This window comes from Pipistrellus hanaki (assembly GCF_964339955.1).
Source record: "Pipistrellus hanaki genome assembly, chromosome: 7".
NCBI lineage: Eukaryota > Metazoa > Chordata > Mammalia > Chiroptera > Vespertilionidae > Pipistrellus > Pipistrellus hanaki.
In genome coordinates, this window is record NC_140509.1 from 41864546 (window position 1) to 41889062 (window position 24517).

The following is a 24517-nucleotide window of genomic DNA, read 5'->3' on the forward strand; positions in this document are numbered from 1 at the left end:
AACCTTTTAGGGTGGTTATAATAATCACATTAAAGCACATAGCTCATAGTCTGCAAGTTCTCTTTTTAAAATAGACTTCATCATTTGCTTTTTAAAAAAAAAGTTTTTAAAAACAGTTTTATTGCCAAAACTGGTTTGGCTCAGTGGTTTCTGCGGACTGAAAGGTCCCAGGTTCGATTCCGGTCAAGGGCATGTACATTGGTTGTGGGCACATCCCCAGAAGGGGCTGTGCAAGAGGCAGCTGGTCGATGTTTCTCTCTCATCGATGTTTCTAGCTCTCTATCTCTCTCCCTTCCTCTCTGTAAAAAATCAATAAAATATATTTTAAAAAAAATAAAAACAGTTTTATTGAGGTATAATTTAACATGCAAAAAAATTCACCCACTTTAAGTGTACAATTCACTGGTTTCTAATGTATTTGCAGAGTTGTGCAATCATCACCATGTTCTAATTTTAGAACATTTCTATCACCCCAGGAAGAAATTTCATATTATTTAGCTGTCCTTTCCCATTCCTAACTCCCAGTTCCTGGCAACCATTAGTCTACTTTCTGTCTGTATAAATTTTCCTTTACTGGACATTTCATATTAATGGAATCACTCATTGTGGCTGGCTTTTTTTCACTCGACCAAATGTTTTCCAGGCTCATTGTATTGTAGCATCAGCATTTTGTTCTCTTTTACTACAGAACAGTATCCCACTCCATGGATTTGGCACATTTTGTTCATCCTGCCATTCGTTAATGGATATTTTGGGTTGTTTCCAGTTTGAAACTATTATGAACAATACTGCTATGAACATTTCTGCACAGTGTTTGTGTAAATATGTTTTCATTTCTCTGGATAAATACCGAGGAGTGGAATTGTTGGGTCCCTTTATAAATCTATGATCAACGTTTTAAGGAACTGCCAAGCTGTCTTCCAGAATGATTGCATAATTTCACATTCCCATTAATAATGTATGAGGGTGCCAGTTTCTCTATATCTTCACTATTGCTTATTACTATCTTTTTTTAAAAAACATAATTTGCTTTTTAATAGTTTTGTTTTTAATCAAAGTAATGCATACACATAAGAGCTTTAAAAGTGTAAGTTCCGCCGGCTGGCATGGCTCAATGGTTGAGTGTTAACCTATGAACCAGGAGGTCATGCATGGTTCAATCCCATCAGGGCACATGCCTGGGGTTTCGAGCTCAAGTTCAGTAGGGGGTGTGCTAGAGGCAGCCGATCAATGATTCTCTCTCACCATTGATGTTTCTCTCTCTCTCTCTACCTCTCCCTTCCTCTCTGAAATTAGTAAAAATATATATATATACTTTTAAAAGTAAGTACAAATACTGCTGGAGGAGTCTGGGGTCCCACCCAGGACAGGGAGATCTGTCTTCTCAGCATGTTCAGGCCAAAGCCCACAGGAGGGGCGTGACTTGATAAAAAAGCAACTCTGGAGCCCACGTTTGTGTGGAAAACAGCTTCAAGGTCCACCTGTCCCCACTGATCTGTGGATTTCTGTTCTTTTAGAGTTGCGAAGAAATGGAGGCCCCAAGTTAGGGAGTAACAAAGCTGGGACCAGAACCAGGAACTCCTGACTCCTGCGCAAATGTCCTGTATGTTATATATCTGGAGCTTCTTATGTCATCATAGGGGTTTTACTTAGTAGCTAATAGTATATGGTTATGATACCTAACCCACCAAGTAGGGGTGGCGTTATCATGCACAGGACAAGTCATCAAAGGCAATGGGATCAGGAGCTAAGAATTGGTGTAAGAGCTACACATAAAATTTTAAAGTTTTACTAGAGGCCTGGTGCACAAAATTTCATGCACGGGTAGGGTCTCTAGGCCTGGCTGGTGATCAGGGCCGATCAGGTTCCCCACCTCTCCACCTCCCCACCTTTTTGCCTCCCTACCTCCCCACCTCCTCCTTCCCCTCAGCACAGGGCCGAGCCCCAATCAGGCTATCAGGATCTGCCAGCTGGAGAGAGGAGCCTGCTGGCTGGTGGGAGAGGCCAACTGCCACCGTAGCAGGCAGGCTGTGGACCAATCAGGGCTTGCCAGCAGGGTGAGGGACAGGGGAGGTATCCAGGAGGTTGGTTGCCAGCCCCAAGGAGGGAAATGACCCTCAGTCCCTCTGGGAAAGAGGCCACATCTGCCACCACCCATCCCAGTTCCTTATCCCAGCCCAGGGGCCCAGCTCCAATTGGGTGATTGGGGCTTGCCAGCCTGGGGAGTAACCAGGAGTTTGGCTGGCAGGCCCCATCAGCCTTCGGGACCTGTGGGCTGGGGAAGCTCCATTCCATCGTAATGATCACTTAAGCCTTTATATATATAGATTTTTAAGAGAAAGGCTCATTGAGAACTCTGATTTTCCATTTGCATAATTTTCATATTTAGATCAATTATGCTCACATGTGTTGACCAACACATTTTCAGTTAGAACAGGTAATCTGACAAGGACACTGGGTATCTTGAGAAGTCAGACGTATCCCTGGGGCAAATTGTCTGGCTGTTAGAGATGGAAACTCAGGATCTTCCAGTAACTTGTCTCCGACCCCCTCACCACTGACCTCACCAGAGTCACCTGTTATTTCATGCACCAACAAGTATTAATTAAGTACCTGCCTTGCACCAGTGAACAGTCCAGGAGAAAAGTCTTGGCCATCATAGAGCTTGTGTTCTGTTGGAGAAAGTGACTACAATATGAGTCTTGCCTGCCCTTCCCTTCCTTGAACTACCGCTTGGCTCCTTAATGCTTCAATTCCTGATTTTCTTCAGCAAAGACACTGCTCCATCTCCCTGTGTTCCTCCTGCCTCTAAACCCAACTTTCCTCAGAGCTCTGAGCCCTTATCTGCTCTCACGCTGCACACCCACCTTGATTATATCACCTCTCACTGGTCACCACGCCACCCTCTCCAGCTTGGCTCTATCCCTGACCCTCGTGTGGAACTGTCTTCATGGGCATGTTTATATGAATGATCCACAGATACGCCACAGGTACTTCAAATCCAAATGCCCAAGACAACTTGCACCTGCCCATTCAGTTCTCATCCCATGGTCTCTATTAGGGAATAGCACCCCCATTCGCACACTCCTTCAGGCAGAAGCCCAAGAACATCCTCCCTTCTTTTGGCTCCTAAGCAAATCTCCACTTACCCATCTTCTCAGTGACCCAGTGCTGCTCATTCTGCCTCCTCATTTTCTCTTATCTTGCCTTTCTAAGTGCCCGCATGGATACTTCTTAAGATGTTTGATATGAAAACAGAAAAATTGGTTTTCTTTTGCAAGAAATCCTTAGTTTTATAAGAACCAAGCTTTTGTTTTATTCTATATCACATGTGTCAAACACAAGGCCCGCGGGCCAAATCCAGCCCGCCAGGCCTTGCAATGTGGCCCGCACCGCGCTGTCATCACTGCACTCCGCTGTCAGTTTATGACATTGTCAGTTTATGACTGTTCAGTAAACCATTCGGCCCGTGATTTAGGCTGGATTTTAGATTTTGGCCCCTTCTCTGATTGAGTTCGACACCCCTATTCTATATAATAAAAGGCTAGTATGCAAATTGATGGAATGGTGGAACAACCAGTTGCTATGACACACATTGACCACCAGGGGCAGATACTCAATGCAGGAGCTGCACCCTGGTGGCCAGTGTGCTCAGCCAGAAGCTGAGATCACGGCTGGCAAGCCCAGAGGCAATGGTGGGAGCCTCTCCAGCCTCAGCAATAGACAGACCCCTCCCCCCCAGGGGTCCCGGACTGCAAGAGGGCACAGGCCAGACTGAGGGACCCCCTCCTCCCAGTGCATGAATGTTGTGGACCGGGCATCTAATATGAATATATTCTCTCCATAATGATCTCACATTTTAGTTACATACAGTATCTTCACATACAGCTTAATATTGTTACCTCAAGCGCTAGACGCACATGTGTCAAACACAAGGCCCGCGGGCCAAATCCAGCCCGCCAGGCCTTGCAATGTGGCCCACACCGCACTGTCATCACTGCACTCCGCTGTCAGTTTATGACATTGTCAGTTTATGACTGTTCAGTAAACCATTCGGCCCGCGATTTAGGCTGGATTTTAGATTTTGGCCCCTTCTCTGATTGAGTTCGACACCCCTACGCTAGAGGGTTTGTTTGGCTCAGTGGATAGAGCATTGGCCTGTGGACCAAAGGGTCGAGGGTTTGATTCTGGTCAAGGGCATGTACCTCAGTTGTAGGCTCCTCCCCAGCTCGGGACCTGGTCGGGGCTTGTGCAGGAAGCATCCAGTCAATATATTTCTCTCACATTGATGTTTCTCTCTGTCTTTCCCTCTCTCTTCCATTCTCCCTAAAAATCAATGGGAAAAATATCCTCAGGAGAGGATTTAAATATATTTATATTTATTTTATATTTATATTTATATTTATATTTATATTTATATTTATATTTATATTTATATTTATATTTATATTTATATTTATATTTACATTTACATTTATATTTACATTTACATTTATATTTATATTTATTTATTGTTACCTTAATACCAGTAGGTAGTTGGTAGTCTGGAAAAGCCCTCTACACAGCTCCTGATGCCAAGCGTTGAACATGTAGCTGTAGGAATCCATAGGTAGAGCATCTTTTCTAGAACTTTTTGGAAGCTGGTCCTTTTCACTGCTGCTTTTGTTTTCTCCAAAAGTAACCGGACGATGAACTGTAAGTAGCTTAACCTATCCCCTATTGATGGATATTGAGATTATGTTTCTCTGCTGTTGCTAGTCCTGAGGTCTTATTGGAGTGTGGTTACGTCTGTGGGAAAGCTATGTCTGAGTGGCACTGCTGGGCCAGGGCACGCATCCCCCTGTCGCTGACAGCTGGAGCGGAACCGCTGTGCGTGGAGGTTGTCCCGGTGTGCACTCCCACAATGGAGTGAGGGAGGCCCATGAGGACAGACTGACCTTGAAGCGCATTGTGACCAGCCGTCCTGGGCTCTCCCTTCCCGACGTCTCCCTCCTCCCTCTTCTCCTGAACTCATCCTGCCTTCCTGGCATTCTCTCCAGGAGCTCTCCGCTGTGGCTCATCGGGCTGTATCTAGCCTTTATGCCTCTCAACTTCAGCATGGGTTCCATAGAGTTTTCTCCTTTTCACCCTCTGGGTGGTGGCTGGGGCCAGCTGCCTGGGAGAAAGGCCAGGGAGTGGCTGATGGGAGGGGAGCAGCTGAGTGCTCCACACCTCTCCTCCCCTTCCTCACCCACCACTCACAGCTGGAAAACAGGGCTCCCTCGGGAGGCCACACACAGGAGCCCAGTGTGTTCTCACCTGTTCACGAGGGCGGGAGCCTGTGCAGAGCTGGTCCTGCTCCTGGCTAGTAGATCTACACACTCCATGAGGGAATTAAGAGTGTACAGTCACTGTCAGGTCAAACCTGGAACCTGACCATGTGCCAGGAATTGAACCCACGACCTTTTGGTGCATGGGACATTGCTCAATCAACGGAGCCACACTGGCCAGGGCCAAAATTCTATTCCCTTTAAACACTTCCTCCCCTTTTCCCCCTCCCCTGGTCCCGGACAACCATGCTTTCATTTTCCATCTCTATGAGTGTGTGAACCATTTGAAAGTATTTCCCAATTTTTTTCTTGGCAAGAGTGCATGCAGGCAGTGAGTCACATGTATTGTCTCTGTGACCTTAGCCAAAGTATTAACTACCTTGAGCCTTGGTTTCCTGTCTGTAACATCAGCATAACAACACTTACCTCAGGGATTTGTTGTGAGGATTAAATAAAGTAATCCACGCAGAGTGCTTAGTACATGTAATGAGAATGGGGAAGAAACTCAGTGGATGGTTGTTACTATTTATCATAACTTTCCCGATTGAGTTCATGGACCTCAGGCATGGAAATTCCATTGGTCAGGAACTTCTCAGTGTTGGCTGTGAATGTGATCACCTGGAGAGCCTTCAGAATGCTGATGCCCAGGCCCCACACCCACAGACTCTGATTTAATCGGTCTGGAGTATGTCTTTGGGCATTTTTTCAGAGCCCCAGGCGACCGAATGAGCAGCCAGGTGGAGAGCCTTCACTGCTCCAGGTATTTCTCCCTGACGGCTCAGAGCCTGCATGTGGGGTAGGACAGCTCTCCCTTTTGAGCAGTGAGCCAAGTCCTTGGTGACATGCCTGGAAGTCATGGCTCTTTGCAGTACACCTTGAGATATTGATATCTCCAACCAGAAACAAGTTGACTAGCAGGAAACGCAAGTCCCAAATAAGAGAAGGCAGTCACATGCTGTGAATTGTTGTGTGGCTTGCCTGTGAGACAGTGCATGGAGGCTTCCTGGGTCAATGCTGACAGTCCCAGGAAGTGTTGACGGATTGTGGTGAGGGTGTTAATTAGGCAGGCGGCACAATGACTCTGTCTCTAGCAAAGGTAGGGAGGTGCCCAGGAGGTGTTCTGTGAAGGAAGGAGAGTGCCCTCTCAGATGGAGAGGGACAGTGTAGGAACCGGTGTAGTCAGACATTAGCCATGCCTGGGCCTATGGGGAGATGGACTACGGTTGAGGAGAGCAAGTCTCTAAACTTGGGATGGGCCTTCAAACTGACTTAAGCGTCTTAGGAGAATTGTTGAGGCTGTTTGGAAGGGGAGCCCCAGAATCCGGCCTCAGTCTCTCCGTGGCTCTGCCCTCCCTCACCGCCTCTGAGGAATTCTTGGGAGTGGTGCCTTGCTCTGCAGAGCCTTTCGGTCCCCCTCTTGCTTGTATGTAAGGTGTGTTCAGTGAGGGTGGAGGCAGCCCGCACTTGCCCCCCCTCCTTCCCCAGCTCTGGGCAGCCTGGTGGGTGTGTTGGTCCAGAGGCCCTTCTAGCACCTGGGTGTTGAGCAAGTCATCCGCCAGATTGCATTTTGTTGCCTGAGCATCTGCATTTAAAACTGAAGCCTCTACACAGACTAATGTGCCTATTAAACCCCCTCAAGGCATATATTTAATAGGTCCTAACAATCCAGAGGAGTCATTGTAATGTGGCACAGCTGGGTGCCAGCATTTTAAAATCCTCAATAAATACATACCTGTTTCTTTCCTGAACGAAATGCATTGTAGGATGACTGGTTTCCAGGCCAGTAACTGGCTTGTAAGACTTCCCAAGCATCGCCACCTACTGCAGGCTATTCTCGGAGTGCCGAGAATGAAGACGCCGAGGAAAGGGGCTTTCGAAGAGGGCTGCGAGTCACCCACCAGGCCTCTGCTCCGATGCCAGGGCAGAGGGTCTGCGGTGAAGTCTCTAAGCCCCTTAGTTTTTTGCTTCCTCTTAAGCTATAGTGATTTAGGTTTCAGAAATAAATTAAGTCTGGAATTTATTTGTAGACTGGAAATTTTTCTCTCAGGCCTGTCAATTTGTTTCCAGTGAGAATTGGCTGTTGTATGTTTAGGTTATTATAAATCAAGGATCTAGGGCAGATGGGTGAGTAGCTGGCAGTGCTTGGTTTTCTTTTAGCCCGTGTTTTCACTGAATCGAGCACTATATAAAGAATTAGACACCGTGAGCAAGTGGAATTTATCCCCAATGCAAGGCTGGTTCAACATCAATCAATGTAATCCCCCTATCAACAGCTGTCTCAGTCAGCTTGGGCTGCTATAAATAATACCAGTCTGGGTGGCTTAAGCAGCAGACATTTACTCTTCAATTCTCTAGGCTGGGAAGTCCAAGATCAAGGCGCCAGCAGGTTCGCTCCTGTGAGGGCCCTCTCACTGTCTCACACAAGTCAGAGAGAGAGTTCTGATCTCTCTTCCTCTGTTTCTAAGGATGAAGCCCGTCATGGGGTCTCACATTCATGACCTCATTTAACCCTAATTACTTCCCATAGGCCCTGTCTCCAAATACTGGCACATTTGGGGATAGGGCTTCAACATATGCATTTGGGGGCCACAGACATTTAGTCCATAACAGCAGTTTAAACAAGAAACATTAAATGATCATATCCACAGATGCAGTAAAGGCATTTGGTAAAATCCAACCCTCATGCATGGTTTTAAAAAAATAAAAGCTCTCAGCAAACTAAGAACTGAGAACTTTCTCAGCATGATAAAGAGTATCTACAAACACCCTACAGTGAATATACTCCATGCAGATTAAAATTATAAGAAAATATCACTACATTTATCAGAATGGCTAAAATAGAATACACTGACGACATCAAATGCTGGCAGGGATGGGGAGACACTGAACCTCCCATACATTGCTGGTGGGAACATAAAATGATACAGCCACTCTGGAAAATAGCATGGCAGTTTCTTATAAAACTAAATATGCAACTACTATATGACCCGGCAATGGTACTCTTGGACATGAATGGAATGGAAGAGCAATGGAAGCTTATATTTACACAAAAGCACACAAAGAAATGCAGTAGCATTCTTATTTGCAAGAGCCAGAAATTGGAAACAGCCCATCCCTGCTGCAACAATGGAACAGTTAAATTATGGTATATCCATACCATGGGATACTACTGAGCAATAAAAAGGAACAAGCCATCGGTATATGCAAGGTTACACACTGTTTATTCCATTTATATGACATTGATTAACATAGAGAAATGGAAAAATTTTTTATTTTCTCGGGCTAAGGATGAGGATGGGGGACAGTTTTGGGAAGGGAGGTGGGTGTACTTGGAAAGGGGCAATAGGAAGTTCCTTCATGACAGAGCTGTGATGTAACTTGACTGTATCAATAGCCTGATTCTGATACTGTTGTATATACACTGAGTGGCCGATTATTATGATCTCTGAACGCATTATAACCTGGTCACTCAGTGTATTTCTGTACAAGGGAAAGCTTGCAAATCTTGATATGTCAAGGGACCAGGAGATAGTGGCCCCCAGCCTCTGGCTAGTAAGTCCTCTGCTTTCTAACTACCCACAATGCAGTTCTTATACATGGAAAAACCTTATTTTAAAATCCCAACTCGGTGGTCAATCTACACTGAGTGGCCAGATTATTATGCGTTCAGAGATCATAATAATATGGCCATTCAGTGTATATAGTTTTACAAGATGTTATAATTGGAGGGAACTGGCCGAAAATGACTTGGGAGCTCTCTGTATTACTTCTTAAAGCTGCATATCCTATATAATAAAAGGCTAATATGCAAATTGTCCCCTCAACTGCTTGTGGCCCCACCCCTCTGCTGGCTCTGCACCCGATTGACCCCCTATGTTGATTGGGGGCGGAGCCGGCTCACCAACTGCCTGCTGCCCCTATCCCTGGCTGGCCCCGCCCCTGATCGACTCCCTTACCTCTATTGGGGGTGGGATCAGCCTGTCAACCTCCTGCGTCCCCACCCCCCAGCTGGCCTGGGCCTGATTGGCCCCAACCAGGCCAGGCTGGCTGGACCCCACCAATGCACGAATTCGTGCACTGGGTCTCTAATAAATCTATAATTATCTCAGTAAAAAAGTTTAATTTTAAAGAAGTACAAAGGGAAGGCAGGGATACCCAGAGGCTATAATTAGAAGCTATTCATGGTCTATGGGCCACAGTTTATCAACTTCAACCTCAGGCCAACCCAGGAGTCCCAGGTTCTTGGAATTGATCCTGTGCCTCCCTGCTCAGTCAGTGAAGGGGCGCCTGAATCCCTCCGATCTTTCCACTGCCTTGAGTTCTGGAGGTGTGGCTCTGATGCTGCACCCCCTGAGAGGGTGTACCACACTTTATTAGCATCATGCTCTGGAGCCGTGCTCTTAAGGTGCCCCTGTGGGCTGTTCTGCTGCCCAGAAGGAGCAGAGAGTGCCTCTGGGAAGGCGGAAAGGAAGTCTGGGTGAGCACTGAGCTGGCAGGGGCTGTGACCTTGTTTATATCATCCTTGAATCCTCAGTGCTCAGCCTGGCTCTCAGTAACTGTCAAGTAAATTACACCTCCTGTCTTGACTACAGCAGGAAATTCTTAGATACACATGCAGGAATCAGCTTTGTGCCAGAGAGAAAAGGGAGCTGCCAGCCCTGGACTCCACTAAGTGTGAGGCCTTCAGGAAGCCTTCCTGCGTGGAGGGGAGGCCAGACCAGCCTCCCCTCTGCCCCTGGGCGCTGGGCTTCCCCCCTGAGGCTCTCTCACTTTGCTGGCCAAGCCGGACCCTCTGTCAATGCGTAACCCATTGACAGGGTAGCCCAACCAGCTTCCTGTGAGGAGCACGAGGGCCAGAGACTGGATGCCTTATTGCCTGGGGACAGATGCACTATGGGAACCAAGGGAGACCTTCACAGTCATTCATGTTGCTTGAAATATTTTGGTCCTGCTTGTTGGTGGACTTTTCTAGAAGCAAGCCCAACCCTGGTAGTTGCTGGATCACCTGAAAAGGAATTCACTTATTAATTAAGCAGTTATGTTTGAATAACTGACTCCTAACACTATACACTTCAAATCGTCTCTCCCAATTATTGATGATTAGTTCTCCATCCCCAAAGTAAGACTTACAGAAGCATTTTGAAGTGTTTCGGTATAAAAATGTCATCTTTTTACAAAGTAGAATTGTTACTTTACAAGACAATCCCGGTACCCAGGCATGATTGGACTGTTGGCCCTCAGTGCAGGAATTTTACGTCTGCCCCCTTTACATCTTATGTTGCTAAAATTAGCCTGTTCTTCCTGCCTGAGATTGTCTTGAATCCTGATTTTTTTGTCGTCCATGGAATTTACTCCCTGGCTGCTTCCTGCCACCTATAGCCTGATTAAGATGTGATGTGTCCCTCATCCAGGTAGACAGAAGACAAAACACATTTCCAACAAGGAAAGAAGGCTTTTTAAACTACTATAGTTTTTTTCTAAACGTAAAGGTTTATTTTCTCACTCTCCTTTGATCTGTGGTGCTTTTTCTTTACCCACCTTTTTTTAATTTTTATTTATTTATTTATTTATTTATTATGTCTTGGCAACGCTGTCGTTATTAAATCATGAGCCGAAGAAGGACTTTGAAGTTTCGCACCCACCTCTGCAGCATTCCAGGCAGTGAGAGTGGGAATGCAGTCTGTGACCCTGAGGGCGCCTAAGGAAGTTGGCGGGAGTCTTTGCCGTTTAAAAGCTAAATGAGGGGCCGGAGACCAGGGTTCCAGCGATGTGCCGCTCTGCCACAAATTAGATTTGAGATCTTGAAAAATGGTTGAAGCTGTTCCCCTTACTGTCCTCAAACAAATTCAACTCTCAAAGACCCTGTTCAATCTGAATATTATGGTGTTTCTTAAACATGTGCCACTCTTATTTTACTAGCTTTATAGCTTCTTGTTTCTACATCTCTCTTTCTTATTTCCTTAATGCTACAGATAAGGTAGACACTACTTGTCTCCAAAAAGACTGCACAGTTTTACAAAATAGTCATAGGGATGTAAAGTACAATTTAGGGAATATAGTCAATAGTATTGTATAACTGGATATGGTGCCAGACTTTTGGATGATCACATCATAAGTTACATAAATGTCTAACCACTATGCTGAACACCTGAAACTAATATAAATGTCAACTGCAGTTGAGGGAAAAAAATGTTAAATTAAAAAACAACAACTATGCAACCCTATTATTGTATTTCTCATGATCTGAAAAAAAGGAACTATTGTCATTTTGAAATTGTTATATTAATCTAAGCTAAATTTTTCCTGTTAAACTGTTTTCCCTTGTGCGGGTCACATCTATGCAACTGCCCTCCTTATAATAACAATGGTTTCATTTCTTTGAGTGAATGGGTATCAATTCCTCTATCCTTTGCCTCACTTCTCTGTGTGGCCTTGGACATAAGCATGTCAGCAAACAAAGATTTTGTTCTGGGAATGGCTAAGCACCAACACCCTTCCTTCTCCCTTTTTGGACCCATTCTGGGGTTCATCATTCATGGTCTGAAAGGCCTGCCCTTCAGTAAGGAGGACCCGAGACCTGAGCAGGAGAGAGGAGCTGTGACCCAATCTCTCGCTGCTAGATTAGGGAGTGACCAGATCCCAGGGCAGGGCTCCCAGGCCCAAGGAGTCAGTGGGAGGGAAGAGTCTTTCCAGGCTTGTTTGTGTGGGTTGTGGTTTCCAACTGATGCTTGGACCCCCTCCCTGGGGCTCAGCCCCTCCCGAGGGAGGTCTCTCCTACATAAACACCTTGCCTACCTACGTCTTCCTGGGGCTGACCAGTGAGCGGGTTAGGCTGCATATCTGCACACGTGCTGGGAATAAAACACCTCCACTTCCTTTCAAGGTGCATTTTCAGCTGCTTGCTTTTGGCTGGGTTCCCTCGTCATTCCATTGACATGAGATCTTTATCTGAATAGGAATCCTCCCCTGGAATGTTCCCTGACATAGTCCTGCCCTCCAGGTGGGCATTGGCCTCTTCAAACTGTGCAGCAGGGACCATTCGTTCTGCGCCCCTTCTATGGCCACCTGTTTGGGTAATTTATGGGTCACCTGCTTGAACAGGACTCGCTCTGCTCTTCTCGTGCGGCAGTCCTGCTGGAAGTCGGGACCCACAAGGCTCAACCTGCCAGAACAGAGCAGCACCCAGACCAGAGCCCGGAGCTGGGGACAGCAGGGCCACCTTCCTGTGGTTGTTGCCTGGCAACATCTCCAGGCTCTTTGCGGTTCAGTTCCCCGGAAGTGAACAGACTGCTGGGTCTGGGCCTCTTCATGGTTGGATCAAGGGAAATGCGTGCTCTCTGCAGGGTCCTGTGTCCTCTCACCCCTGCCCATCTCAGATGGCTTATCCTGATATGAAAGCGAGTTGGAGGAACTAGCATCTTCAAAGCGTGAAAGGCAGAGGTTCATAACCTCTGGCTGTACATTATAATCACCTAGAACTTAAAAAAGAACCCACAACAGCCCAGGCAGTGAGGCTCAGTGGTTGAACGTCGAGTTATGAACCAGGAGGTCACAATTTGATTCCCAGTCGGGGCACATGCCCTGGTTGCAGGCTCGATCCCAGTATGGGGCCTGCAGGAGGTAGCCAATGGATGATTCTCTCTCACCGATGTTTCTATCCCTTTCTCTCCCTTCCTCTCTGAAAGCAATAAAAAAAATATATATATATTTTAAAAGTACCCACAGCAGACCCAACCTTAGGCTGATGGAATTCAACCATTTGGAAGTAAGGTTTCAGATTTTTTTGTTTTGTTTTAATTTTCCGGTAACTAATGTGCAATAGGGTTGGAAAGCAGTGGCTTATGTCAGTTGTTCTCAAAACGTGGTCCCATACCAGCAGCATCTGCTTTTCCTGGAAACTTGTTAGAAATGTTCATTCCGTCTGCACCGCAGCCTACTGAACCTGAAACCCCATAAAGGGGCCCAGATATGCCTGTGAATAAGGCCTCCAAGAGATTCTGCTGCCCGGTAACATTTGAGAACCCCTGGTTTAAGGCATAAGGTTAATGCAGAAAGCAAGTCCGATTTAGGTGACCTGTGACTGTAACTGCACACACACATAAATAGGAAAGGTGCACTGAAAAGTGTGGATAAAGTGGCACTAATTGTGTTGGGTGGTTGTGTTATAGACGACTTTGGTTTACCTTTCAAATTTTTAGGAATGTCCCTCTATTGTGTGTGTGTGTGTGTGTATATATATGTTCTTTTGAGATCCAGGAAGCCCTGGGTTGTGGTGAGGTGGGGTTTTAGCACTTTGTGCTGGCAGGTGTGCGTGAGAGCCCCATGAAGAATGGAGCGGGAGGAATGGCTCTTGCTTGGACAGGCCCACCACAGCGGGTTTTGCCCGAGGACCTGTAGCTGCTTGCGGGGGCGGGGGGGGGGGGGGAATTAGCCTGGCCCCAGCTCTCAGCCCAGGTCACTCATTACAACCACCTGGGGAGGTTGTATGACAAATGATGCCTGAGGCCCACCACAGGGAGTTGGGTCAGAACCTCTGGAGAAGGGGCTCAGGGAAAAGCAGAGGCGGATAGACAGACACATGGACCAGCCTCCCCAGGTGATTCTCATGTACAGTGAGAATGGGAAGCCTCCCTCTGCCCTTGGGATTTCAAGGAAAGCAGGTTATTTCCAAGCACCTTCCGAGGTCAGCATGTGGGGGTCTGGGAGCTTCCTGAGGGTGAGGCACAGCCGTCTGCCAGGGGACAGCCTTGCCTCCACAGCAGCAGAATGGGGGGTCCGCATGAGGGCCCGATCAGACAGCTAAGGGTGAGTCCAGACTCTAATGACCTGTTGTGTGACATAGAACCAGCAAGAGTCTCTCCATACCTCAGTTTTCTCACTTGTCAAATGGGCTTAATGATATTGCCTGCCACATAGGTCATTGGGAGGACTGACTGGGCACGTACATGTAAAATTCTTAGGATAAGGCCTACCGTGTGCCTCATACATGTTAGCTCCTCTGTCCCTTGCTCTTGTCCTCATTACTGTTGTTCTCCCTGGACCCTCCAGGGCCTGCATTCCTGGTCTTTGAGGAAAATGGGGGCTAGGACCCAGAACAAACTGATGCTTCTAAAACGTCTCCTTCTCATGCATAGTTCTTAGTTTTTTCTCCTGTCCCCACTTCTCCCACTGGCCAGGGCTAGGGGCCTGAGGTGAGAGCAGTTGCATCCTTGAGTCTGTCATTCCAAGACTCCGCTAACAGTTTTTATCTGCATCCTCACACGTGAAACATTCCAGCCTCCCCATGTGTCAGGTGTGACCTGGGAGTGTATCTGGGTGCTGGGTGGGAGCGGCTGCTTTTTTTTTTTTTTTTTTTTTTACTACAGAATATTCTGGAAGACCAAGTACATTTTTGCTCGTCTCTCGCTGTCCTCCTTTGGGGTATGGTGGTGGTGGTGGTGGTGGTGGTGTGTGAGTATGTGAGTGTGAATAAGCATGTGTGTGTCTAAGGGGGGTTGGTCTTGTGTTAGGAAGGCCCCAGGGAAGGCGTGCACAGCTTTTGGCTCAGTAGAAACAGACACTGCTGCCTTGGCTGCTGTGATGTCGATCAATACCAGAAAGGCTCCAGACACATGACGGGGACACCGAACCTCCTCAGCGAAGCCCCCATGTCACTGTGCAGCTGCTTACCTGCTTGTGAAGCCCCCAGCATGTCTGTCTCCTCTGACATCCCCGCCATCCCAAGCTCTTCATTCCTCTGAGGCCAAGCCTGGAACTAGGGGATTTGCTCAGGTTCCTTGCCAGCCCAGCCCCGCCCTGTGGTTGAGGAACATGGGATAGCACACACACACACACACACACACACACACACACACACCCCACTCCCCAACCCCAGCGTCCACTTGCTTCAGCATTTAGAGAAGCCACGATCCGCCCTCGGGGAGATCACAACCTCGTTGGGAGAAGTCCGCACGGAGGGGGACACCCAAAACAGAACGTGGCCGTTCCCTAAAAGGGACCTTGAGCGCGGTGGGGGTAGAGAAGGGAAGGCCAGACACATTTCTTCTTGGAGAATCGGAGAAAACATTGTTTGGAGGACATTCCCACCAAAGGAGTCTTTCCTGGCAGCTACACAAAGTCTTGGAACTGTGGGCTGTGCTTCAACAGTGGACGTGGGCGAGTGGATCAGCATTGGCTGGTAGAACCTCCACCCTCCTGAGAGGGCCCCTCTGGCTGCCGAAACCCGAGATCCAACTCTGCCCCAGGGCATTTGCCTTTGAAAACATGTCACTGGTCTTGGCTGAGGCCAGCCAGTCTGTGGGGTGTCAAGGAGGAGAGGGAGCAGAGCAGTTGGGCGCTTCAGGGTTAGGGCCCAGGACAGCTGGAGGGAAAGGAATCCGTGTTAGGTGGTGGGTGTTACCTCACTTATCCTACTCAGTCCTGTGAGTGGGGGTGGAGGCCCTTCTATTTCACAGCTGAAGAGACTGGCATGGGAGCGTGCGGTGCACAGAAGCACACAGGCGTGCGACTCAGAGCTGGGATTTGAATTATGCTTGTCTGGCTACAGTGCCTCGGCCTTTACTCTCTGTGGATTAGGAGGGCATCTCCAACTGAGGGCCTTTTGTCAGTGGCGTAGAGTTTCTCTGGTGCCTGCCTGGTGCGACCTGGTGTGAACAGCAGTATTCCTTCTCCGGACTTCTGATTATCTGTGTTTACTCAGACAACATTTTTGCCTCCTTGGGCCTTGCTTTCCACCAGTAATATCTGATTGCTAACGCGGATGTCCCTCTGCGCTCCGCTGACACCCAGTGGCCCCTCGGCCTGGGACTTATTTTCCAGTCTCTTTTGGGCAACTCTGCCCCCTTCCCCCGGCTCCCCCCATCTGTATTTCCCAGTTGCTCAAACACACTCTTGTCCCATCATCCTGTCAGCATTCCTTGCACATGTTTCTCCTGTGTTGCGGAATGCCTGGTGTCCTTGACAAGGACACACAATGACGTACGGGGCCTGGCACAGGGCCAGTGAGCGGCACCCAGTCATTTTGCTCCATCTGATCGGCCGTGGACATTTCATTTAAAGAATCAAGGTTACGTAGCAGGCGCTGAGCACAGTCATCAGCCAAGGACGGCCACTCTTCATCTCAGACACTGCTTTTTTATAAAGGCTTTTTATATCCCACTTTCTTGGGAATAACTTTTTCTTAATTAAGAATTCTAATTTTAAAGTGAGCTCCGACCTCTTTCCAAAACCATTCCAGTGTTTTGATTGCATTTCATGGGTGGAAATGAAGATCCTTTATTGTTTGCTATCTGTTTTCCTCCATGGCTAGTTGCCCATGGCAAACTGATACTTGATTGAAATCATAAATGGGGGTATCCTGCTAGAATATCAGTAAAGGTCTTTGGGAAGTCTTATTGTGGTGCTAAAAAGGACTTAAGGCCCCATGAGATCTGAATCCTTCAGTGTGTTTCTGCATGGCTGGGGGCCGGGGTGAAATGGTGCTTGAAATTGAGGGGGGTGGGGTGCTATCTTCACAGTGAACTTGAGGGAGGAAGCACAGGGGACATAATGTCTCCGTTAGAATTCGGAGAATTCGGAGATTGGGACAGTCAGATCTCAGAAGCTGTTTTATACCGAAGAGGATTATTCTGGGTGTTACCCTCAATGTCATAGATGAGGTGCTGCATGCTTAAGGCCAGGTGAAAGGAATGGTCATCTCTATGAGCCAATAATAGGGCTAAGAAGCCTTCTCAGGTGCATAAAGAGATGTCCACACAATTGTGGTCTGCAAACCACTGAAAACAGCCTGCATGTCCATGGGTAGGAGACTGAGTGAACAATGAATAAAAGAACGGGAGCTGCATGTGAGAATATGGGGAAAAATATCAAAAATATAATGTTGGACCCAGAAATTGCCAAATGATATTGTACAGTTTAATACTTACTATTTATGTAATGTTTGAAAACAAATCAACGTTTATATATTATTTATGGCTACGAACATGTAGTGAAATACAATAAAAGGCAACTATAATAAAAGGAATGTCAAATGTAAGACCAGTGGTTCTGTGGTTAAGCATCAACCCATAAACAAAGAGGTCTTCGGTTCAATTCCCGGTCAGGTCACAGGCCAAGCTGTGGGCTCAATCCCCTTTAGAAGTTTTGCAGGAGGCAGTTGATTGATGTCTCTCTCTTATGGATGTTTCTATCTTTCTATCCCTCTCCCTTCCTCTCTAAAATTCAATAGAAACATATTTTTAAAAAATAAATTAATTAAAGAAATTTTTTTTGAAAGAGTGGTTACCTCTGGGATGGGAGGGAAAATAAGATCTGGGAGGGGTTCACAAAGAATGCCTATGGTTTCCTCAATTTTAAAAAAAGTAGATAGTGGCATGTACATATAAAAATATTATTCATCATTTTGAATGGCTGAAATAATTTTGTAATGTCCAAATTTGTTTTTAAAAATGAAAATGGGGAGCATCAGTTCTAATCAGTTGGGCGAGCAGTTTGAATTCTGAGTAATTACTAACCAGATTTTCCCAGGGCTGATAAGCCTGAAATTTTGGTCTTCTCCCATCTCACCTCATCAAGTGCATTGTGGCCACTTCATTGTCCCTGAGTATTAGCACCAGTGGGGAAACAAAAGAAAATATAGACCCTCTAATTTCCTTCTTGCTTTAATGAGTGGGAGTAGGAATTATGCACTAAGGGAAATATTCATATTTTGAGATTGTTTTGTTCATTGATGACTGTGCCAATAGCCAAGGTTAACGGAGACAAACTTGAATTCTGGATAAATCCACAAGAATCATCTCAAACCATAGGGGAAGGGATAAAATGCCACTGTGCAACCTGCCCCAGGGGCGAGATTTTGATGGTCCTGTTTTGAAATCGGTGTTTGCTTTGCATCAACAGCATGGCCGGACCCCCCTGCATCTTGCTGCCCATAAAGGTCACCTTGCTGTGGTCCAGATCTTGCTGAAGGCTGGCTGCGACCTCGATGTTCAGGACGATGTGAGTAGAAGCTACCATTCTATCGGGGTGGGTTGTCAGAGGAGCTTGTCTGCCTAGAGATCCACAGAACAGCACGTACCAGCTGTGAGGAGGGAGGGGTAGAGATGCTCTTGAGCACTTTTTATCAACGTCTTGGTCCCCATGGTGGGAAGAGCTTACTCTTGAAGACCTATTCTGGGACCCATTCTCAATGGCAAATTAGAGTTTGGGAAGGTGTGCTAACTTCCCATCATGGTTCATCTTCTATCAAGCATCATTCAAGTACAGAGCTTCAAAGGGCGTTTTGTCTGTGTCCTGTCTCAGTATGAAGGAGCACCACACGCGTGCGCGTGCACCCACACACACCCACACACACCCACACACACACGTGACTATTGACCAAGCTTACCATTGTAGGAAAGGTGGGGCTTAAAACTTATTTTATTCCTTTTCTCACCTTGATTTCTCTGCATCAGTGTACATTTAGTTTAAAGCAACATATTCAAAGAAAACAAAACTGATCTCTAAGAAAAAGGAGGCCTCCAGATAGAGCTCATTCTGGTGCTGAGCATCATTGAGACTCAGCCTCTGAGTCTCTTCTCTCAGATTATCTGTAGAGGCTCCATCTGGCTCCTTTGGGGTCACATATCCGTTTCTGAGCCAATCAGCAGTGGTGGGGTGGGGTCACACAGTACCTGGGGTGCCCTATCGGGCCTTTGGGAAAGGTGGCTTCTCTAAGAAGGGGATCTAGAAAAGATTATGTAAATTGTTCTCCAGTTAACTATTAGGAAAAAGTCCTATGATAATGTGACTGAAAACTGTTTCTAGTTCTGTTTCCAGCTCTAGTATTTATAGTGGGACTCTAAGGAATAAGCCCTTTTGTAAGGAACACAGCATCTTGGAGAGTCTGCGCTTATAACATCTTTCAGATTCACCTTTAATAACTGCAGTTACAGAGTCTGAGCAACGTTGAGATCCTCAGGCATGCCAGGGTGTACTTTACCAAAGGCTTCTAGTTTTCTTTGGGCCTCTGTGTAATGTTCTAAAATTTGGCAAACAGAAATAACTAAGTATGTCGTTGTTTTATGATGGGCAGAAGGCTGTGCAATGTCAGATATTCATAAATATCTGGTTATATTTGGAATCTGTTGAGTCATCAAGAACATTATTTTCAAAAGATACTGATTTAGTTTTAAGCTGTTGATATCCACCTTGGGCCATAACACTTATTTATTTATTTATTTATTTATTTATTTATTTATTTATTTATTTTAAATCAATCTTTATTGTTCATATTATTACAAAGGTTCCTCATTTCTTCCCCCCTCCACCAGGTTCCCACCCCACCCTCCGCCCCCTCCCCACCCCCCATTGTCCTCATCCATAGGTGCACATTTTATGTTCAGTCTCTTCCCCCCTCCACCACTCCCCCTTTCCCCGAGCATAACGCTTTTTTAAAAAATTTTCCCATACTGTAGCCATCATTGCATTCATGATTACATCACTTTCTTAGGTGACAGCAAAAGTACCAGGAGAGAGAAGGGATTCTGACACAGAAAAGGCAGGCCTTGGAGATGCTGGTGCACACATCTTGGGGTGATTAAAGCCCTTGTTTGTCACAATGGCAAGGCTGCCATGCCAGGCTGATGAGCTAACCCAACCCATCACTCTTGTCTGAGGTCTAATGCAGCAAAAGCCATGCTAATCCCCTAGGACTTCTGCTATTTATATATCAGACCAGATAAGAACTCCAACAGGCCGGAGTTCTCACCAGGTAACCAAGGGGAGCCGTGTCAACATAGCTCTGTCAGCCGAAGGAAAAGCCAGTGCTGCTTTTAATAGGAATCAGTATTTATTTTCTTTCATCTTTTTCACTTAAACAGGACAATCCATGCATTGCTTCTCTCGGATAACTTAAAAATCAATATGAAACAAAATAAGAGCACAACAGTAAAACAGTGTAAAAACAGGGGAGGGTGGAGAAGGTGGAATGGACCTTCATTAGTTCTGAAGCAATGCATTTGCCAGATGTGGTTCATATCTGTCTTCTGTGTATCTGCCGTGCTTGTTGATGACCAGTCTTGAAACTTATGCAAGAATTTTAGGAGGAAAACTCTTCTTTATGGGTGCTCTTTAAAGAAGCTGGAAAATTCATTATTGAAAATAATCATTTCAGAAGTTGCCTGTTACCCAAGACATTGTCTTAGATGGTGGATAGAAATAGAGAATGTTAATGTTATGAAGCATTTACCCCTAACTTCATATTCTGCAGATACTGTGCTTTATGTCATGGTAAAGACTGAGCATTAGTTGAAGAATGTCCTCCAGTGGCCTGGAGTGGGATTACTATGAATTTGAACCTGTGGAAACCAGTTCTTTAGAATATGCAACCGCAGGAGCAAATTCCCTCTTGCCTCTCGTCAATCCTGTCAACTCTCATTGGAGCTCTAACGCCATCTCTGATTGGTCAATGAGCAGTCACACAGCCCCCGCCCCAGAGATAGTCCAGGACCCTGTGGCCACGGTAAAAGGCATGAAGGAAGAGAAAAATAAGAGAAACCAGAGAAGAAAGGCTAGGAAGAACCCTAGAAGATCAGAGAGAGAAAAAGAGGTCAGCAACTTGCTTTGTGCGCCTCGCCTGTCTTGAGCTTCCTTGCCACATGTCTGCCTATGTCACCTGGGAGGGGTTCCCCCTGAAGAGGGGCATGTTCCACCCTTGCATGACTGGGGTTTCTTCCATGAGCTTCGCTTTAGAATCTGCTCGCTCTTTCTCACCCTGTAGGAGAGAATACTAAAAGCATATCAGAACAAAGATTTTTAGACCTCAGAGATTCCAAACCTCTTAAAAATCTCCGAGTAATGAACACTGATGTCGGGAAAACTGAGAACTGGCAGCTCATGTACTTTACAAACAGGTCAACGTGTTCCAAATGAAAGTGCCGAACTGCAAATTTCCAGCTGCAGCACTTTCCCTTCTGCTTCTTTGCAGTTAATCATCCAACAGCTACTCTGTGGGCGCCTAGGGAGGCCATGGCACTGCACTGAAGCACTTAGCTTAATGATGCTGTAAAGGGCAGCCCAACCCCACTGAGGTACCTGATCTTAAAGACCTGTCCGAAGGTTAATTGGCCTCACAAGTTGGAAACAGGTAGGGGTGAGTGCAGAGAGCCTCAACCATTTGGATTCTCACCCAACCATGCTACCTGAATTATCTTGTTTATCCTAAGTGAGGTGCTGACCTGCACCGAGTCTTGGTTTCTTTTATCAGTAAAATGAAGGAATGAGATGCCATGACATTTGGAGTATAGTAGAGGTCAATAAGTATTCACAGAATAAATAAAGAGTAAATGCTGTTGATAGTGCTATACTTTTTCCAGTTTTTTTTTTTTAATTTCCTCAAAGTTTCAGAATTTCATGTTTAAATCATATAGAAATAAGGGCTATGTCACACTTGCTTCTTGGGTATGTTAATAAGTGTCTATGGAGGACACATTTTGTTCTGTTCTGTGTCCTATATTTAAGAGGAAATATTTCAACAGTAAATTTTCACTTTATAGGAGGAAAGTGGATTTGCAGGTTATTGACTCTGTTCCAATTTGTTCTCAAGTTTAGTTGTTTGTGTTGTGCTCTGGGGAAGAGTCTCTCAGAGCCTTCACTTCTCATCTTGGCAATTTAAGGGTGGCTGGGTTTATACCAGAGAAGTGTCTCCCTCAGTCCCCCAGAACCACCCCATCTAGTGCAAGCAAAACTTATGGTGCAGCTGAAGGAAGGCCTCTTGAGGTGGGGAATGGTTGACTTTGGCTTTCACCAGTGTTCATGGACCCGGAAGGCAAGGACGAAGGCTCTGAAGGAGGGCTCTGTCTGAGGGGAGTAAAGTCGAGGTGGGGGCTGTGGCCTGGAGACAGGCATTGCCACTCAAAAGTCTCCACAGAGAAAGAGGAGATGCAGGAAACAGCTGTGCCAGGTGGTTGAGGACAGTTTGTGTTCTCACTGCAGCCTCATACTGTTGCTAGATCTCTTTAGTCTTTTTTTTTAAATGTATTTTTATTGATTTCAGAGAGGAAGGGAAAGGATAGGAGAGAACCATCAGTGATGAGAGAGAATCATTGATAGGCTGCCTCCTGCAAGCCCCACAATGTGGATCGAGCCCACAACCTGGGCATGTGCCCTGACTGGGAATGGAACCATGATCTCCTTGTTCGTAGGAAGATGCTCAACCACTGAGCCACGCTGGCTGGGCAGATCTCTTTGAGTCTTGATAATCCATCTAGAAATTGATTCCTAAGAGCTGAACTAAAAGTTAGATTTCAGCTTCTTGAATTGAGCTAGACTTTCACAAAGGAAAGCAATCTCGAGGGATATACACAGTAGGTTCATGTTAAAAGAAAGTAATAAATAATGGTACATTCTGGCTCCAAAGCTGCCTCAATTCATGATTTCGTGGCAGCTTGTGAAACACGATAAAACATTTGGCCCAAAGCAATGCATAGGGTAGATGGTGCCCTAATCAGCAGAGGCCCTTTGTGAGGCCACTTGTGTGGCAGGAGAGGCTGATGCACCGTGTCCAGGGCTTACCTCTCAACACTTTACGCACAGGGTGGGCGGAGTGGTTAAGTTTTGTCCTGTGAAAGGTGGTTCTGATGGGTCCAAGGAGTGTTTGTTAAAGTGCCTGCAGTTTGTGGGAATATTAAAAGGCCTCTGACCTTGACCAGTCTGGCCAAGTCAGTATTTCCACTGAAAGAGGGAGCTTCCCCCTCACCTTTCTGACTGAGAACAGAGTGCCAGAGCAGATGAGTATTGACAGATTGCACTGGAGGTCCCTTTGGTGCAAATCCATCACCTTTCTGGTAGGGAGGTCCCTTTGGTGCAAATCCATCACCTTTCTGGTAGGGAAATGGGCAGTTTTAGAAATTCTTATAGAAACTTTAAAAAGGCTAAGACATGGGCAGTTTTTACTATGACCACTTGTCACCTGGAAACACTTCTTACGACTTCTGAAGTGGATGTGAAATGGCTTGTCGCACCTGCAGCTGCTGACCCCCTGGCCGTGGCTTCTTTTGCCTGCATGTCCCAAAGACAGGGTCCCTTCTGAGCAAGGGGCCTGGGAAGGTGGGGAGAACCAAGTCTACGTGTAACTTATCATGGGAATAATAGTGTAGGGTGCCGAGGGCAGGGACCTGCGGACAGTGGGGTAACCGGGCTCGATGTCCTGGCCGACACTGTGGAAATCTCCCCCAGGGTCTACGAATGAACACTGAGAAAGGGTTCTGCCGCACAGTCCGTTACTGATACATCGTTACAGCCCAGACTTTTAACCAGTAGCTGGTTTTCCTGGCACTAAAAGTTAAATGTTGAGTACAAAAAGTTGGGAGGCATTAAAAAGTAGTAAGAAGAAAATAAAAGTCATTTCTCATGGATTTCTAAGGAGGAGGGGATTTTTTTATTTATTTATTATTTTTTTTAAATATATTTTATTGATTTTTCACAGAGAGGAAGAGAGAGTTAGAAACATCGATGAGAGAGAATCATCGATCAGCTGCCTCTTGCACACCCCCTACTGGGGATGTGCCCACAACCAAGGTACATGCCCTTGACCGGAATCGAACCTGGGACCTTTTAGTCCGCAGGCCGACGCTCTATCCACTAAGCCAAACCGGTCCCGGCAGGAGAAGGGGATTTTTAATCTTAACCTTTTAACCGAGCGGGACCTATAAATACGTCAAACGTAAACAATATCGGGTACGGGTAGGACATATGAATACGTCCTTGAAATATATGTTGCGCCCTGAGAGGGACGGTATATATTTTTTGTAATCTTTATAATTGTTTGTAAAATTTATCATTTTTTAATTCGATGTTTCCATTTTTTTGTTGGTATTCTTTTCTATTTGTTTGTAATTTTGTATTTTCCTTTGTGCTTTATATATAAATAAATGAAAAATATATATTTCATTTATTTTAATTACTGTAAGTATAAATAAATAAAAATATTAATATAAAATTACGTCCACTGGGCGTGACGTACTGACAAGTCCTAGTGAAAGAGTATGCGCCCATTGTACGTTGCGTAATTAAAAAGGGAACTCCCCGGTTAACAGGTTAAGAAAGTGAATTTGAATTTTAAGTGGCAGTAAGTGCTTTTTTATTGTGATAAGAGATACATATCATAAAATTGACCGTTTTAACCATACAGCTCAGTGGCATTAAGTACATTTACCATGTTGTGCAACCCT

At 45.9% G+C, this 24517-nt stretch overlaps 1 protein-coding gene across 8 annotated transcripts in view; it reads left to right on the forward strand.

The window, feature by feature from the left end:
• The window catches only part of ANKRD6 (ankyrin repeat domain 6), a 129396-nt gene that overhangs the window by 77031 nt on the left and 27848 nt on the right, over nucleotides 1-24517 (forward strand). For 4 of the 8 annotated variants that reach the window (XM_084890432.1, XM_084890436.1, XM_084890435.1 and 1 more), the window contains exons 1-2: nucleotides 18207-18305; nucleotides 20557-20895. In XM_084890432.1, the coding sequence (XP_084746558.1) occupies nucleotides 20602-20895 (294 nt within the window). In that variant the 5' untranslated portion in view covers nucleotides 18207-18305; nucleotides 20557-20601. Of the gene's footprint in view, nucleotides 1-18206; nucleotides 18306-20556; nucleotides 20896-24517 lie in introns of those variants that run through there. The other 4 variants (XM_084890434.1, XM_084890437.1, XM_084890433.1 and 1 more) reach the window with 1 other exon arrangement.